Raw genomic sequence first — 15,773 nt, forward strand, 5'->3', positions numbered from 1 at the left:
CTCCTCCCACCCTCTCTTTGGTCAGGCTTTTCCCCTTAATATGTTTTCAATGTGTTATCAGGATGCGTACCAAAGGCCCAAAGTAGAATTGAGTTCATAGGTCATAGACCCAAACCACTAAAACTATAAGGCAAAGTGACTTTTTTTCCTTTTAAGTTGATTTATCTCAGGTATTTGTTACAATAATAGAAACCTAACTAAAGTACTCAGAAAGTCTAAAATCAAGGCACCAGTAGCTTCAGTCTGGTGAGACTTTTCCCAGCCTTAAGATGGTTAGAGGGTGTCCATTACTGCACTTTCTAGAGAGAGGGGGCTAATTAACAGTGTCCTTAAAGTAGAAACGGAAGAATGACAAACAGGGCCTAGCTAAGTTGCCAACAGGCTTTTGAGTCACAAATTTTATCCATGAAGGCTTTATCCCCATCAGTAATTATCTCCTCAGTGCCCCCCTTAATACTATGTTTAGGCAACACATTCTACCTTAGGAGTTTTGGGGAGGATATATATATCCGTGTGTGTGTGTGTGTGTGTGTGTGTGTGTGTGTGTATGTATGTATGTATGAATGTATGCATGCATGCAAGTACATAATTTTAGCCCATATGGATTCTCCTGTAGTATCTGAAATTCTTCAGTTGATAATGGCAGTGGCTGTTTTTTGGATTGCTTAGGGAAGTCACAACAAAGTGGCTTTGAAGGCTCAGGCAGACCAGGCTTTAGCCTCATAAACCAATCTCTTCCTCTTCTTTTCAGTGTCCAACTCCAAAGTAATTTTTGTTTTTCAGTATTACAGAAATAGTCTGTTCATTGATGGAAAAGTTAGAAGACCAGATAAACAAATGTTTTTGTTGTTGTTGTTTTGTTTTTTAGCTGTTGATTTTGGTGGACCCATTGAAAAGTGAGGCCAGAGAAACAAGTCCAATGTAAATTTCTGTTGCGTGTGACACTGGTCTGTTCACTGAGCTCCTCACTCCTGGCTTTCTGTGGTGCTCCTGTGATCACTCATGTGAATTAGTAATTGTTTTCCAAAGAAAGATCAAAGGAAGGGAGTCAGCTCCTGTCTTTTTTTTTTTTTTTAATAAAAATCTCACAACTCTCTAGATTTATTAATTTTGTCTTTTTCATATCCACATTGCAATGTTAAGGCCAAGCACCCCCTCAGAAGAAAAGGAAAATTCTCTGAGGAGCCTGAGGCGGCTGCTAGCTGCACAAAGAGCAGCACAAAGAAAAAGAAAAAGTCGCAGAAGGCACAGGAGGAGGATTAGAGTGGACCTGCCTGGTGGGAGGGCACCTTCTGGGGGCAGCTCCTCCTGCCCATGGTAAACTCCATAAAAACACAAAACCAGCAAAGAAAGGGCCAAGAACTATTTAAACATTTCCGAAACTGCTTTTTTGGTGTGGTGTGGTGTGGTGTGGTGTGGTGTGTGTGTGTGTGTGTGTGTGTGTGTGTGTGTGTGTGTGTCCTTCCAGAGGTCAGGGTTGATACTGGGTGTCTTCCTCTATCTCTCTCCATCTGTATTTCCAGGCGTGGTCCCTCACTGGATCTGTAGATCACCCATTTGTATAAAATGGCTGGCCAATCAGGTGCAGGGAGTGACTTGTCTCTGCTTCATAGCAGAGCAAGGCTCTGAATTCAGGGCTTTGTGTTTGCACAGCAAGCACCCTACAGACCAAGCCAGCGCTCCAGTCTCCACATAGATTTATTTTACTATCTGCTTAGGGAGCAATGTTTCCTACAGGGAGGTCAGGACCTATGTCGCAAAGTTACCGTACTTTCGTTCCTGAGGTCATTCTAGGGACACAGAAAAATCTTTGCACATGTTTCTTAGTTGGTCTGGCATGGAACCTGTCTTGTTTTATAAAAATCACAAAATAAACCATGCTTTTATTCCTTAAGAAAATTTCCATGAAATGATGTAACTCTCTAGAGTGGTTTGAAATCTTTTTTCAAAGTTTGTTTGCTGATCTCTCTCTATATTTCCCCTCTATTTTGACTATATTTCCTTTGATAAGTTCACACAGAAATGTAGTATTTTGAGACTATAACTATTCCCTACTCACCCCTACCCCCACTCATCTCTTGCCCATCTTCCTCCCAAATTCATGTCGTGTACTTCTTTAAAAATTTTAGAAATGCTTATTTTACTTGGCTGAAGAAAACTGTCTCCCCTTCCTTCAACCGTGATTCCTTGCCAAATGCCCCTTCCCTATCTGTGCCATAAAGTTGATGGCTTGGTCTCGTACAGGCCTTGTGCAGGTGCCACAGCTGCTCTGAGTTCATGAGCGCAGTGACTCTCTCTCGCTGTCCCTCCCTTACTCCCTTCCTTCCTCTGTCATTTGGGATTGCTGCCATCCTATGAGACAAAATTTTAAAGATACATTCATATTCTTGTCAGTTTTGTAAAGTTTAAGATTGATAAACACATCCCCCTTCCCATGTTTCCAAGGGCCAGTGTAAGCACTTTTGTTTCTATTTCAGCCTTCCTCGAATTTCCTCAATGCCTGTGTTGGTGCCTTGGGAACATATGAGTATTTCTTGTGGCTTTTGTGAAAGAAATCATGAGTTTGCAGCCTCATGTTCTGTACTTGATAGTGTAGAGGCACTTTGCACTTTGAGTCAGGACAGCATGAGTTATCACTGAAGTAAAGGAGTCCATGGTTATTGTATTTGGTATAGGATGATGGAACTTACATTCCATGACCATAAAGAACACAGTCTAACAGCTAAGCAGTAACCAGCTTGCAGGACTGCTTAAGCTTGAGCCTGAGGAACTCCATGCCTGGAGTGCCTCTCCAGAGACTTTCAGCCTCCGTCTGACACGGTGAGAGGACCTCTATTCTGGTCAATGGAGTTAACTGTGGACAAGCAGGTCCCTGGGCCACTGTTTTGTTGTTTTGTCATTCAGCTCCTCTTAGCTTATGCCAGAATTTTAGTTTTTATTTTTAGGTTATACGAGCATACTTTGCATCTGAGGGAAAGTGAAGGATAAAGAACCTAGTGATCATTATTAATAATGATCACAGTCACAGTGGCACTGCAACTATGTTTCTGGAGACTTTGTTTACACAACGTGGAGATGAACCAAGCATGCTAAGGAGTCAGGCCTAAGCCCAGCAGGCATCACACAGAAGGGCTTCTCAGTCTCTCTCATAGAATGCTTCTAGATGTTAGCTGAGATGCCAAGTTGTCCATGGGTAACTGAGATGTCTAGGTGCAAGATAAAGAACTCTAGGCCATGCCTTACCCATTTACTTTGTCTTTGTCAAGTTATTTCAGAGTTCAGCATTGTACACAGCCCTTCTGGCATTGTGCTAGCAATAATTTGAAGGCAAGGAGTAGAAGACTCATCTCACAGTTTTAAACCATCCTATTGAAATTCATACCACACAGTTTATCTGATAATATAGACCATTCAGTAGTTTTTTAAAGTAATCACAGTATTTAAGCTAATCGAGGGTCATATCAATGCCTCTAGTCCCAGTACTATATCTGTTCCAGGGGCTTTTCAAGTGCTACACCATCCTCTGGTCCCTTCCTCCGTGTGAACAGTGGCAGCGGTACCATTGAGCCAGCCATTGTTTCATTCAATGCACATGGAGGCTTGCTGATTTAGCTCCCACGCCCCCATATACCAACATGGTCTCACTGGCCTCCCATTTCTTCTAGCACTAATTTATTTCTGTTTCATGGTCTTGGAGACCAAACCTGGTGTCGTTTGCATGCCAGGCCAGTGATCTGCCTCTGACCCAGCCCCAGCCCTCCTTCGCTCAAGCTGGCAGGGCTGCCTTTGGAAGAAAAAAGATTAGGAACCATTAGAAACTTGACGTTTCTGAAGACTAGACATTTCACACTTTTTCTTGGTCTTAACCAGGAAAAGAATATTTTTGTTCAGACAAGGTATATGGAGGGCTACAGCCATGTAACAGTTGCCTCTAACCCTTGGTTGTTAATTTTTATAATTATTATTAACTTATGTGTATGTGTGGGTTTGTGATTGTGAATATGTGAATACAGTTGCCCACAGAAATCAAGTACATTGGAGGTGGAATTGTAGAACTACAAAATGAACCACGTGGGTGCTGGGAAATGAACTCTAGTCTTCTACAAAAGCAGTGTGCACTCTTACACAGCTGAGACATTCCTCTATCCCTAATTTTCAGTTCTTATTCAGAGATACAAAACTATTTCCTTTTCAAAAAGCTTTCATATAGTGTTTGTATTTTAACCTAAGAGTTGCTCCTTCTCTGTACCTATAGATGGGCCTCCAAGTAGTTAGCAAACTGTTGTATACTGGGAAGTAATTCCTGTGCAAACATTTCTGCAATGAGCAATTTACTGTTGTTAAAGACAGTTTTAAATGCCATGTGAATGGCATGCTGCAGCATGCTGGAGCATTAGGGGCAAGTCTGAGGGGTGAACAGGAGCTTCCGTGCTGTGGGCATGCATGTAGATTGAAACAAGCTGGTTTCCTACAAACACTAGCATACAGAATAGTGAGATTGCTGACTTTCCAGCACAGGTTTAGACATTTTGTCTAATTTCTAGTGAGGAGTCAATGTTGGACATTGAAACTAACTTCCACTATTTTTAAGGTTTCTAAATAGGAGAAAACGTTTTTTGTTTGGTTGTTCGTTGTATATATTTTGGTCTGTGGGAAGAGTATTGCTAATGAAAGGACCCAATTAGGGAGAAAGACTTCATCAATTCTAATACTGACTCACTGAAACTGAATGCTCGTAAGTTCAAAGCATGAGCGAATGAGGTGAGTGAGAAGCCAAAATGTCCAGTTTTGTTTTATTACCTCAAAAATGAAACAGCTTGAACTGGGCTTTGAGTTTACTTCCTTTGGTAATTAACTGCTACTTTAAAATGCAGCATAGCTTATCAGACAAATAGTTTGTCTCACTCAGTTATTTTATTATAATTATTAATATAATTTATTTGATCTAGTGACAATCATGAGCTATCCTCCAACAGTTAGGTTTTCTTCTTTCTTTTCTTTTTCTTTTTGGAGTGGCTGAGAAAGAAACCTACTTGTTAATGACTTTTACAATCTCATTTTATTTTTCTAGGAGTCAGAGAATAATAAGTTATGTTCCCTATATTCCTTCCGAAATACGTCTACCTCACCACATAAGCCTGACGAAGGGAGTCGGGAGCGGGAAATAATGAACAGTGTTACTTTTGGAACCCCGGAACGCCGCAAAGGGAGCCTTGCCGATGTGGTGGATACGCTGAAGCAGAAGAAGCTGGAGGAGATGACTCGGACGGAACAAGAGGGTATGTGGACTTCTCCTCTGGGCTTTTTTCCCAGCGTTAGCAAAATAACCAAGATCCCAAGGGCCAGAAGTGGTATGTGCAGCAAACTGGGGACAGTCACTCAGAGATTACTATGGTGACAGCTGACTGAAGTCCATTAGGAGTGCTAAGCAGATAGCCACAGTTTCCTCAAAAACCCGTGCATTCTGTTTGTTTCTTACAACAATACCCCAAGGATTAGAACTGATTTAGTGATTTTTTTTCTCTTATTTCCCTTAGATAGATAGCTTTTTGATGATATGTCCCATTTAAAAACGAAGTAAACTTTTTTCTAATGTATTTCTCTTCCATTTTATGACTGCTAAACATTTAAATTTTCACACTCACCACTGAATGTTAGAATAGAGTGGAGAGCGGCTAATGCTCTTCAGGGGTGGGATGTGGTGCCTGCCACAGCCGTCTGCACTCAGCGTCTCTCTACAGGACTTTCCCATGTACTCTGTGTTTACACAAAATGCTCTGTGTGGTTATCACAACGAGTGCGTACGTGTGTTCTTTATCTATGTGCTCCAGGCCTCATCTAGACCTGGCTTTTTCACTCGTAATTGAAATTTACACCTGGGTGACACTCTATGGAACTTTGATAGCAGACAGGTCCTGTCTAATTTAATTTCATTCTTGTAAAGACTTAACGTTTGTCTTTTCTTGATATTTGTGGGACTCTGTCTGAAAGGTCTTGCTCACTTTCTGGTCATGCTAATCAGATTGCTGGCATGTATTTGATGCTTTTGATGACCCAGACTACCTTGCAGTAACTTAGGAGCTGCAGCCCTGTCTGACACTTACTCTACCCAAAGCTCAGTTTTTCCAAGCCACTGAATTCAAAAGTTGCTGTGGTCTTTGTATCTAACATGACAACATTTTGAGAAATAACTCAAACAATGAATATGAAAGTCTCTTATAAACTGCAAACTATGTGGATTTGAGATGTTTCTGATGATTATCACGTTATAAATATTAATTATTCCACTGTGCTTCGATGTAATGATGCCTCTAGAGACCACTGAGGTAATTTGGATGATCAACTTCACAGTTATTTCTCTTTAGTTACAGCCCTTTAGAGTTCTTGTGCTTGCTTGATGCATACACCACATATGTCTTTTTACACACTCACATGTGTGATTGGTCCTTTTTGTCACCTGAGCATATGTGTGCATGTGTACTCCTAGAGACTGATTGCCTCTTCAATACTGGGTTTCAAGATGTTTATTTCTTTCTCAATTGTAGTTTCTAATATGTTTCTTACATTCATCTCTAGAATGTGAAGGAAGATGATTGGTACATTCTGATCTATATTTAAAACATGAACAAGTATGCTCTAGAGGGACCGATGAGTAATTATGGATAACACATGTGATCATTAATGTGTGAACTCTGAGCTGACTCTTCTGCTCTTTCAGAGTTTTACCTTCTCTCTGACTCCTTTCAACAGTCTAGCGAAGCCTATAATGCCTTTCTTAGTGCCATAGTAAACGCAGAAAAGAAAATCCATAGACTTACAGAGAAGTGAATTATATTAAATACCCACGTAACTTTAAATATGGTAAGGCAGAGTGTGATGCTTTTCTAACAGTAAGGTAAAGTTTAAGGTGGGCCCAGCCACACCCTTCTAGTGTAGTAGAGCTATAACTGACATGTGCAGATGTTTCAACAACTGCAGTGAGATGGAGAATGTGTTGTCACCGTGACAACACTACAGCCACAGTACATGTTGTATGTTGCTTTCACCATCACTTGAGGAAAGGTAAGTCTGAGGTAGTTGGACAAAGGTTGCTTTTCCATCTGAGTTCTGTGTCTCTTGGGGTCTGCGGACTCAAGGTTAAGAAGGCTGATGTTGGATTACATTCTGTGATAAAAGAATTCACAGTAGTAAAAGGCATAGAACATATAGCAAATGAAACCTAGTCTGAAGTCTAACAGTGACAGATTCCATGAAAGCTGAACAGATCAAATGTTTTGGGAGTTTACAAGGTAAGGTGATTGCTCTTGCTTGGGAAGCTACCGGAGGGTTCCACCGGGAATGAGTCCTAACTAGTCTGGAGAATGAAAGCATTGCTTTGCAGGCTGAGAAAGGGCATTGCGTGTAAAACAGCCAGCCTTCAGGTTCTAACTTGAGGTGAATTTGCATAGGGACTATTAAGATGGGAAAACTAAGCCGTGTTTGGATCCTGACAGGCCTTGCCATTTTGGCTACAAAATTCAAATGCAATATTGAAAGTGATGGAGGAGCTGCTAACTATTCTGTTCTTCATAGAAAAGGGTTGGAAGTTGGCTCTGAGGAAGTGAGAGAGGCCATTGAGTGTTGGGGATGGGAGCAGGGACAGGCATTCAGGATGTTGCTCCAGGCTAGAGGCAGTAAGACCTGAAAGAAGGCAGCAGAAGTGAGAAAGGAAGGCTGCATATGGAGATGGAGTCAGGAGAGGAATTGTGAAGGTGCATGAGTGTCCAACCGCAGCTCAGGGTTTTATTGTGTTTTTTTTTTATTTTTTAAACTCTGGGCCAATAGGAAGGTGGTGATATAATCAGTAAAATAAAGTATGTAAATAAGGTTTGCAAATGAGAGCAAAACATGGTTCTAGTTTTATAATTTTATAGTTTGAATCTCATTTTTAAGTATGTGCATGTGCATATACATAGGCACACGTGCATGCCAGCATACCCACATATGTATATGCAGTACTCCTGCCTTAGTGACTGTGTGAAGGTCAAAGGACAACTTCAAGCATCAGCCCTCACTTTGCATTCTGTTGCAGGCAGTGTTTATTGTTCTTTGCCACTGCATGCACCAGGCTAACTGCCCTATAGCTTTCCAGGGATTGTCCCATCTCTACCTCTCCTCTCCCATAAGTATGCTGGGACTACAGATGCACACCCCTGTGTCCAGCATTGATAGGTACTAGGATCCTGAACGCGGGTCTCGACACTCTTATGGCTGGTACTTTAGCCACTCAGCCACCTCCTCAAGCCCTGAATACTAACTTCGGTTATGTTCTCGTAACAGTAGACTAGAAGGCAGTGGGAGACCATGGAAATATAGAAAGAGCATTAAAGTTTAGGATAGATTTCTGATTCTAAAATGATCATTGTTCTCAGGAGGTCAGACAGTCCTTCCAGTTCCTGCTTGGCTTTGGCTCTTTAAAGCCTTGGGTCTGGCTCCTCAGTTGGGATGGGACAACTCATGGGGGATGTAAGAACTGTTCACATATGTCATCTTGCCCTCCACTTCATGGTTTGAGGATCATGTTTTAGAATCAACTGATTGACAAGTCTTTGTGGATGACAAGATAAATGAAGATTTTTCTCGAGTCATTCCCTGGAAATGTTTTCACTCTTTATCAAATTAAAAAAGACCTTCCCTCTCATTCCTCTTAATGCAAAAGCTCATCTGTATGAAGTTTATCATTGTCCATTTAAACCGTTGCTTACATGATAAAACAGCAGCTGCTTTGATCCACTATATCACTGTTCTCCCTGTGCATTGCTCTGACTACATTGCAGAGAATCTGGTGAACAATGGCATTCTGTCAGAAGTGCCCCCCTCCCAATAGTTCGGCTGATGAGAAGATGAACAAGGGTCTGCCTTTTGTGAATTTAACTTTGATTTAGTGTCATACGTAGATGAATGGCTATGTGGCATGTAGGAAAATGATGGGTGAGTAGAGAGACACAGGAGTGTATTGAATGACTAAATCTCAGAATCTTCTTTTTAAAGTCCCATTGATACTGGTGGGTAGAGCACACAGAATGGCTGTGATTAATAGAGTCAGGTTAGAATGCTTCCAAGATAAAAATCCTTCAGCTGTGATTAAATGATGAATCCTAGTTGTCCTGTGTTACTCATCTTGTTGCCAGTGTAGCTGGGTCCTAACATAAGCGACAGTTGTCAGAAAATGAACACTTTAAAAAGGACTTCTATATCTAAATACATATATTTAATCAGAGAGCCCTTTGGCTTCTGAAAATAGGTTGTCTAATGAGAATTTCATTTGAGCAGCTGCGACTGAGGAGGTCAACAGGCAGCGCTAGGAGAATATGGCCCAGCTGGTTAAATGTGGTGGCTGTCGTGATTTAAACGGTCAAGTGCTGCTTGTAATCCAGGACCGTCTGTTTGTGGAGGGAAGAGTGAGTGCTTCAGCATAATGTACAGCTGTTTTAATCTCTCTTTAATAATAGTACTCAACCACTGTCATGCCTGTGTCATACTACTGAGTATATGATCCCAGGTCAGCTGGGGTGGGCTGCAGTTATGTGAGGGACAGGGACACAACAGGAAAACCCTTGGGTGTCAGATAAGACTTTCTGATTCTCTGACTTTTTAAGACTCTCTTTTGGGTAATATTACCATCAACGTGAGGAAGCAATGGTGTTTGGAATTAGGAGAAATATCAGAGTGGATGTAGTTTTGGTTTTTTTTGGAAAGTGTAGAAAGGACATAGGGTTCCATAGACATGTCTGGGTCAGAGACAGAGTGTGAATCTGCCCCCATGGTGTGCCTTAGGCCATCAGGGTGATACAAGCACACAGATACACCATGCTGTGCACCCACACAAAGGGCAATAAGCTAGGGCTTCTGGCAAAGCAAGTTCTCAGAGGATGCCGTAGTTGTTGGGATTACTATGTATGGGTTTCTGTGTATGACAGGCCTTCTGGTCATCTGTCATCTGGTCTGTGTTCCCGCTCAAGTTACCAACGCTGTGTGTTTCTGTGTACTAAAGTTGTTGGGTAGTATAGTTGAAATGAGGAGAAAACTCAGTTTTGAAAGTCATGTCCTAGACTGAGGCAGATCTGGATTTGAATCCAAGTCTCAGGACTCATGAAAGCACTACAAACTGTCATGTGGGCTGGAGTTAGAGCGAGGTGTTATACTCTGATAGTTACTCGGTATTTACCACAAAAGCTCCATAGCACAGATTACTGAATTTCTCTGTGTTTTAGTTTTTTTAAACCCAAAATGTGCATAATTATTGTCTTAGTTACTTTTCTATTCTATGATAAAACACCATGACCAAGGCAATAAAAGCAAACATTTCATTTAGCTTGAAGTTCCACGGTTAGAGTCCATGATGATGATGAAGTGAGGAACAGCTGAGAGCTCACATCTTCACCTACAGCCAGAGAGAGAGGGGGGGGTCGTCTAGCCCACTGTGTCCCTTCATCTACGGAGCTGGGCTGTAGGCTGGCTGTCACTTTTCCCATCACAGCAATTATTGCTGTTGTTATTGCAACTATGATTACAGTGTTGTTACTTGAAGAAACTTTTCAAAGAGAAATGTTATAAAAAAATCTCATTGCATGCCGTAGGCCATAGGAAATGCCCCAGGGTGTTAAGGGATTTAGCATTTGGCGGCAATGGTGTTCTTGTGTTCTGGAAGAGCAATTCAGTTCTGCTGGCCTGTCAGGCCTTCTGGAAAAGCTGATAGTGAAGTTTCCCCACTGGAAGCCCGTCCATCTTCCCTGCTGTGAAATGTGGAATGCAGTGTTGTCAGCCACTGAGGCTGGTGGAGCCTTGGATGAGGTTTTAGACTCCTGTCAGGAACAATGTGTTCCTGTTGCCATGAGATCTATGAAATCCTGTGCAGTAATAATAAGGGGCACCTAGACATTCACACCATGCTGTAGCATCAAAACAATTCACAGCAGAATGTATTATTACTATTTTGATTGATTGTTGAAGTTTTAGGACATCTAAACCTTTTCTGGTTTTCATTTGTGAGATGTGTACATAAAAACACATTAAAAAGGCTTGGGGATATGGATGGCTTCTTCAGTGAAATGCTTGCCTCTCACACATGAGGGCATGAGTTTGATACCCAGAACCCACTTAAAAGGCCACTCCAGTACTGGGGAGGTAGGCACAGGAGGATCCTGGAGGCTTGCCAAATTGGTGAACTCCAGATGCAAGCTCAAAAGTTAAGTGGGGAGCGATTGAGGAAGACACCCCATGTAGACCGCAGGCCTCCGTGCACATGTATGTCTGCCCCAAACATGTACACACACATATTACAGCCATCCACATGAACACATGCACACAGAGATGCCTTGATTATTCACTGCAGTCCTGAGGGGATCATCTCAAGCAATGGGAAATGAGTACTTAGGCTCCACCAGATGCTCGCAGTTGAGGAAGCAGGTAGTCAAACACTGCTAGTAGGCTTCCTTTAAATTCCGTTCTCCTTCTCTAAAATTCATTTTCTCCTAATAATATTTATATTCTTGGTGCTATATTGGATTATTTAGTGTGGGAATTATGCTTAGTGCATTTTCAAGTTAGGTGTATTTGCTTTTCAATTTTTGGAAAATGGCCATCCTCTCATGTAACTTCAAGAGTCACAGAACGAGTGAGAGTTCTGTGGCCCATGGCCTTTTGGACAAATCATCACTAGCCCTGTCTGCAGCTGTTTAGTGGCCCCTGTTACAGCCCAGGTGACATACTATGCAGCTGAGTCCTCTCCCTAACTTCTCTTTGTTTGGTCTCTGCTTTGAAAAGATGTTGTAGATTTCTTGGCCCATTTCTAGCTCCTCAGATTTAAAGGTTTTTTTTTTCCTGGCTAATAGCATTAGCAGACACAAGCAATTGTTTCAGGTTTGTCTTTTGCTGAATGGGGAGGGGGTTGAAGGTGCTCTAGGCATTTTGTTGTTTAGAAAGAGGCAGCTTCCTAATGGCTCACTGGAGCAGGTGCATTCTCCTCTGCCTTTTGCATTGGGGAAGTTTGCATTTCTCCTTGAAAACCCATTATATTTTCTTCAGAGTTTTTTCTGCGAATTTCAAGAAATAAGCAGGCAAAAGTTTGGATCTTTAGTATGTTTTATTAGCTGAAAGAGAAGCTGAGCAGATAAGGAAGCGGCTCCTTTACCATGTTAGCTGCTGGTCAGTCCATGATCAAGAGACAAATGCTCATGGGCTCGTGGATGAGGCTGTACTGGGACTGCCTGTGTGCTCTCCACTGTGCAGCCCTGGCTTTAGGCACGAGACATGCTACAACTTTGCTCTGAAATAGTTTTGAATTAGTTTTTAAGTAATACATTTAGTTTTGTTGGCTTTGGAACTTTATAAAAATGATGCCACCCTGCAGTTTCTGAGCCCTGGTTTGTGACCTCACCCCTGAACTACATGATGAATTTTGCATGAAGAATAATGCATTTCACTTCTCTCTAATATTCCACACACTACTCTAAGGTGTGGGCTGTAACAGTCTGTTCTACTGTCCTGCCTCTAGATATTTGAATTTTTCACAGTTTTCAGTTGGGCAGCCAATAATGTCAGGGAGGGTCTTGCACTTGTCTGACCTACAAGCGAGTAAGGGTCTTCCCTTCAGGACAAGTACTGCTAGCATTGACATTGTTAGTAACAAACATGTGTACCCCTTTTCTTTTATTCGTTCTGTCTGTCTCCCTCTTCCTTTTCTGTGTGTGCATGTATGTGTTCTCTGAAAACTTTAATTGTCTAGACCTCTTTGGTCTATCTTCCTCAACTGTTCTTATAGTTTTGTTTTTATTTTTTGTATTTTTCCCATAATCACTAACCTTTTCAGAAACTCAACAAGAGTCTCCAGTGGGCCCTTTGGTGCAGTTTTCCCTTTGTTGTGTCATAATAGAATGTCTTTAGCCCTTTCAACAATGGCCAAGCACAGGTGCCTTGTGCTTCTTCTGGACTGTGATTACTGGATTTGTTAGGAAACACACTGTTCCCCTTTTGATCTTCTTTATTGATGTTCCCATCTTAAGATGTGGTTTTAGGATTAGAGTAATTACTGACCTTTAATTATCTTGGGTTCACAACCTACATTTTTTTCTGAGATACTTTAAATTTAAAATTACAAGCCTTTGGATTATTGCTCAATCCTATTGTTTATATTGAAATAGACTTTTTTTGGTAGTCAATTGATCTATTATATGGAATTGCCTTTCTCTAAGAATATCGTAGACCTATAATTCCAGTTACCAGGAAGCTGAGGCAGGAGGATCACAAGTACAAGGCCATTCTGGGCTACATAGTGAGTGCAAAACCATCCTGTTTCAAAATAAAAATGGAAAAAAAAAAGGAAAACGAGAGCCAGGAATGTCACTCGCATTTGCATGTTTGCATCGCACACATTCAGAGTCTGGGTCCCATCCTTAGCGGTTTAAAATTATTTAAGAATCTTTTCATGAAGGAGGCTGGGAAGATAGTTCAGTGGGTCAGATTCCCAGCACCAGATAGGTTGGGGGCCTGCCTATCCTTCTAGCACTGCCTATCCTTCTAGCACTCTGGCAATGGAGATAGGATCTTTGGAGCAAAGTGGCTGGCCAGACTGACCAGATTTATACATTTCGGGTTTAGGTGAGACTCTGCCTCAATGTTTAGAGTGGAGTCTGATCAAGAAAGATACCCAAATGCAACCTCTGGTCTCCAAAAGTGTCCACTATATATGTTCATACATGTGAATATGTACCTTTTAGGCCTGCATCCACCACACCCCCATTTAAAATAAAAAAAGATGACTTCTTTCAGATGTTGGCTTGGACTTGATATGCACTCTTTTATGGCCCTAGTAACTTGATAGTATCAAGTAATTAACTAATTGATTTAAGTTTTTTGTTTTTTAAAATTTATAAAATGATGACATATATATATAAATATATGAATAAATTCTAAAATTCTATGCCATTTTGATTTTTTATAAATTCATATCTAACTTCAGAATCCATTAATCAGGGTGTCTCTCTCTCAAAATGTTTTTGAATTAAATCACTCATTTCAACCAATTTCATGATTCCTTTTCTTTTATTCTTGAAAGTGTTCATGATTATCTCTTCTTTTTGATCTGGGAATATTTATGAAGTGAGAGATAAAAGCAGCTATGCAGTTTTGATGTCTGAAGAAGACATTGTCCAATGAAGTCCTTACAAAACCATGGCTTCAAGGCCGTAGCTTAGTTCTGATAGCTTAGCTCTGAATTATCTGGTGGCACAGAGGTGGATGCACTTTCTCAGTTGATATCTTTTGAGTTTATGTCTGAGGGGCCCACACTACAGCACAAGTCCAGACAAGTGCCCCACAGTGAAGTCAGAGGATGCAGGCTGTCCACTACCACTGGGAGCACTGGAGTTAGAGGCTTATGGGTTTGCAGACAGTATGTTAAAAACAAGTAAATACTAATGATGAAGGGATGCTGAATAGCTATGGCCCTGTGCTAAGAAAAGCGGTAGCAGCAGCAAGATCAATCACACCATTGTGTATTTTTTAGTGAATGGGAGCAAGAGTCAAAGGGAAGTCTTAAAAGAGGCCCAGCAAGCTGTGTGCTCTGAAATTCCACCACCTTCCAGAGTGCAATCCCAGCTTAAATGGAACTCATTAGATTTGTTTATTTATTTACTCATTTTAATAATTAATTAATTAATGTGTGTGTAGGTGTGTGTATGAGCATGCCATGGTGCATGTATGGAAGTCAGAGGATGACTTCTTTCAGGAGGCCTATTTCTCCTTCCACCTTATTTCCAAGGCACTGGCCTCTCCTGCTGTTTCTGCACAGCATACTCCAGGATAGGTGGCCAGCCAGCTTCCAGCTGGTTCCACTCTTTCTGCCCTCCATCTCTCTAGGAGTGCTGGGATTACAGATGCATGCCACCATATCCACATCTGGCTTTTTATGTGGGTCTCACTTCATCAAATTGATCCAGCAAGGATTACACTTGAGTCATCTCCCTCACTCTCTTTGGCCTTTCAAAAGGATGATCCTTTAGTTCTCAGTTTCCAGCTTCTACATACTCAGATTTCAGTTCCAGGCAGGCCTGGATGGCTCAGTGGATAAAGGAGCCCACTGCTGAACCTGAGTTCACTTCCCAGGACCAATATGATCTACAGAGAGAACTGACTCCTCTGGAGTGACCTTTAACCTCCACATACATCATTGCCTGTGTTCCACTCATATCCATACACAAATAAATATAATAGGAAATATCGAAACAAAATGTCCTCTTCCTTGGAGAAGTCTTAGAAGCCTGTAAGCCTAGCATTCAGGTCTAGGGGAGATAACACCCACACTTCCTTTTCTTTTCTCCCCCATCTCTTTTTGAGGGGGGTATAGGGTCTCATTTAGCTGAGGCTGGCTTCAAACTTACCTTGAACTTCTGATTCTTCTGCCTCCACTTTCCAAGTACTAGGATTAGAGACCTGTGCCACCACAGCTGACTTTTTGTTGTATGTGTGTTTAGGGGGTCTCTGTTTGCAGGCTTCATGGATGATACGCAAAAACTCTGTCAAGTGGACTCCATTCCAAGCCCCACAGAGTTTGTGGACATGCACGTGCACTCATTTTCACAGATCCTTTGTCTTCCATATTGTCTCTCACTTCATTTAGGGACAGTCAACCAGGGCTTGTCCAGGGCTGTTTCTTAGGACTTGTAATGCTTAATAAATGTTTATTGATTAAAAAAACAAGTGAAACTTATGATCTTGAATATGGCTTCTGGTTT

At 41.5% G+C, this 15,773-nt stretch overlaps 1 protein-coding gene across 3 annotated transcripts in view; it reads left to right on the forward strand.

Annotated features, from left to right (window-relative positions):
* The window catches only part of Sox6 (SRY-box transcription factor 6), a 540,795-nt gene that overhangs the window by 253,190 nt on the left and 271,832 nt on the right, over positions 1-15,773 (forward strand). The window contains exon 4 of one of the 3 annotated variants that reach the window (XM_032892841.1): positions 5,072-5,279. The exons of the other annotated variants lie outside the window; for them this stretch is intronic. Coding sequence (XP_032748732.1) covers positions 5,072-5,279 — 208 coding nt within the window. The remainder of the gene's footprint in view (positions 1-5,071; positions 5,280-15,773) is intronic. 3 annotated transcript variants of the gene reach the window in all.

Source organism: Rattus rattus, chromosome 2 (genome assembly GCF_011064425.1).
Source record: "Rattus rattus isolate New Zealand chromosome 2, Rrattus_CSIRO_v1, whole genome shotgun sequence".
NCBI lineage: Eukaryota > Metazoa > Chordata > Mammalia > Rodentia > Muridae > Rattus > Rattus rattus.